The sequence below is a fragment of the Nelumbo nucifera genome, chromosome 4, assembly GCF_055504915.1.
Source record: "Nelumbo nucifera cultivar China Antique chromosome 4, China Antique-T2T, whole genome shotgun sequence".
NCBI lineage: Eukaryota > Viridiplantae > Streptophyta > Magnoliopsida > Proteales > Nelumbonaceae > Nelumbo > Nelumbo nucifera.
In genome coordinates this window covers 93,705,348-93,707,543 of record NC_142652.1, presented here as the reverse complement: position 1 = coordinate 93,707,543, position 2,196 = coordinate 93,705,348, and the positions used below count along the sequence as shown (strand labels likewise).

General features: G+C 37.8%; 1 protein-coding gene across 1 annotated transcript; it reads right to left on the bottom strand.

Moving 5' to 3' along the window:
• Positions 1-496: 496 nt before the first annotated feature.
• Positions 497-2,196, bottom strand: LOC104610542 (major pollen allergen Ole e 10-like). Its single transcript, XM_010277208.2, has 4 exons — positions 2,039-2,196; positions 1,170-1,198; positions 828-1,062; positions 497-673 (listed from the first exon to the last, which is right to left on the bottom strand). Exons 1-4 carry the CDS (start codon positions 2,103-2,105, stop codon positions 648-650), a joined length of 357 nt encoding a protein of 118 aa, XP_010275510.1. The 5' UTR covers positions 2,106-2,196; the 3' UTR covers positions 497-647.

The window sequence follows — 2,196 nt, the reverse complement described above, 5'->3', positions numbered from 1 at the left end:
CTCCAAAAGGTAAGTAGATCAATCAAAAGCTCTCTAAGCAGCTTTTGGGCCAAATCCATTTTCAATTCAAATTCATCTTGTCCTAACCATCAAAATGTGTGCATGAGTCCCACACACACACACACTAGGAGCAACCATTCTTCTAACAAGAATGCAATGATTCTCTGATATGGCAAAAATGACAAGAAAAGGCTAACCTACAGCAAATCTCAATTCATTTTCTTTTGTGCGGAAATGAGCAGCTTCATTCTGTTCATTGTGAAAAAGTTGATAGAATGTGTCCCACTAGGAGGCATCTCCAGTGCATAAAGTGTAATGGAATCTCAAATACAATGAATGTGCTGTTCAATTCCACATTCTCCACAGAAGTCACCTTGTAGGGATGCAGACAGCCACTTAATCCTTGTAACTATGGGGTTAAATAAGACAACCCGAGAGGCAAGAGTAAAAACAGAGTGAAACAACAAAAAAGGAAAATAGATGCAAAATTAGATCGTTTCTCTGCAAAATACTGAATTCATAGGAAGAATGAATGTTCCTGAAACAGAAGACCCTCGCATTCATCACATTTACATAAATTTATATTCAAGCAGCAGCTTAAACAACTGGACTCAATAATCCTCTGCAGGGATTCTCATTCATACTTTCTAGTTATAAATGCAGTTACCATAACCTGCAAAATGCAAAACCCAAATCCTTTAGTACCAACTATCAACATATAACATTTACAGCAAGCAGATTTCTTACACAGTTTGCAGAGAACTACCAATTTGATAGTTCTGTTACTTCTGAATTTTCTTCTTCAACTATTGGAAAAGAGGGCTTACTTGGATCAGTAGTAACAATGAGTGCTGAGTTCTTGAAGTCACAGTTCCACCTGTTCTTGCCCCTGGACTGGTAGTAGAGGTTCATAGCAACAGAAGCATGGTTAATCAGATTATCTGGGAAGAAGCAAGGGCACCCCCTTTGGATAATGCGGCAGTCCACCTGAGAGCAGGCATAGTTGATGTTTGCTAAGAGAGTTGCATCATCTGATGAAGGCTTGGCCACACACCAAGTTTTCTGCAATACCATGAGAATTGTACAGTAGTCAGTTCAATGAGATGAAGTTTTCCCTTCACTGTGACTGTAGTGTATAACATTATTCTGTAATGCGCTTTTTGGATTACCTGTCCGCTCACTAGTCTCAGGGTTCCTCCTGCAAAAATTTATACAGGCAGATCAGTACTACATCTCAAGAATTATAGGTCATACAGATAAATTGTAATATTAAACAAGAAAAAAGATTAGAATTGTTTGCCAGGGTGGAAGCTGAATGGATTCAAAGACTGTAACTCAGATCATCAAACCAACTTCAGAGTGAACTGATTCCAGGACTAGACTTTGATGTAAAATGAAATGGGTATTCTAAATCCAGATCAAATTGACTGAAACCTTTCTGATTCAGGAAATTTGAGTTAAATATTTAACAAAAAGTGGAGAGTTAGCTAAATCTACTTCAGATTCAAAAGTAAGCACATGAATTACATGAAAGTCATGATACCGACAGCATGACTCTCACAGATTTAAGGTTAGTGCATTTAGAGATGAAAAGAAGAAATGAAATTAAGGAAAACCCAGTTCAGATCTAATGGATGACCTGCAATGCAGGAAAGCTGGAGGAAGATTTTTAAGTAAAACAGAACAAGTATAACCCAGTTCAAATTTATGTAAACTTCTGTTTGTTTCTCTAACCAAGTTCCGATTTCATGATCCAATGGGAGAAAAAAAGTTCAAATATGTAGAAGCAAGGGTTCATTTTTTTGGGAAAACTAGTTCAGACAAATAAATCTCGAATGTCCACTTGAGATATAAATAGAAAATCTTACTAGCAGACCAGACACAGTTCACATTTTCAGAAAAAAAAAAACTCGGCAAATCGAAGAAAATCTTTCCATACAGTTGAGTCTACCCCAAAGAAAATCCCAAAAAGAGGGAAGAAATGAGTACAAAATCAAGTGAAAAAAATGAACTCAGAAACCCATGAAGTGACAAGTACCTGAGCTGAAGGACAAAAGCAGCGCAAAAAGGAAAATATTGTTAGGAGAGAGAGCAACTTTAGCCATTGCTGAGAGAGAGGATAATAGAATGTTAATGTCAATTGTGGGTTCCGTGGAGCAAGGCTGAGAGCATAGGGGGCAGGGGGGAGGGACTAGG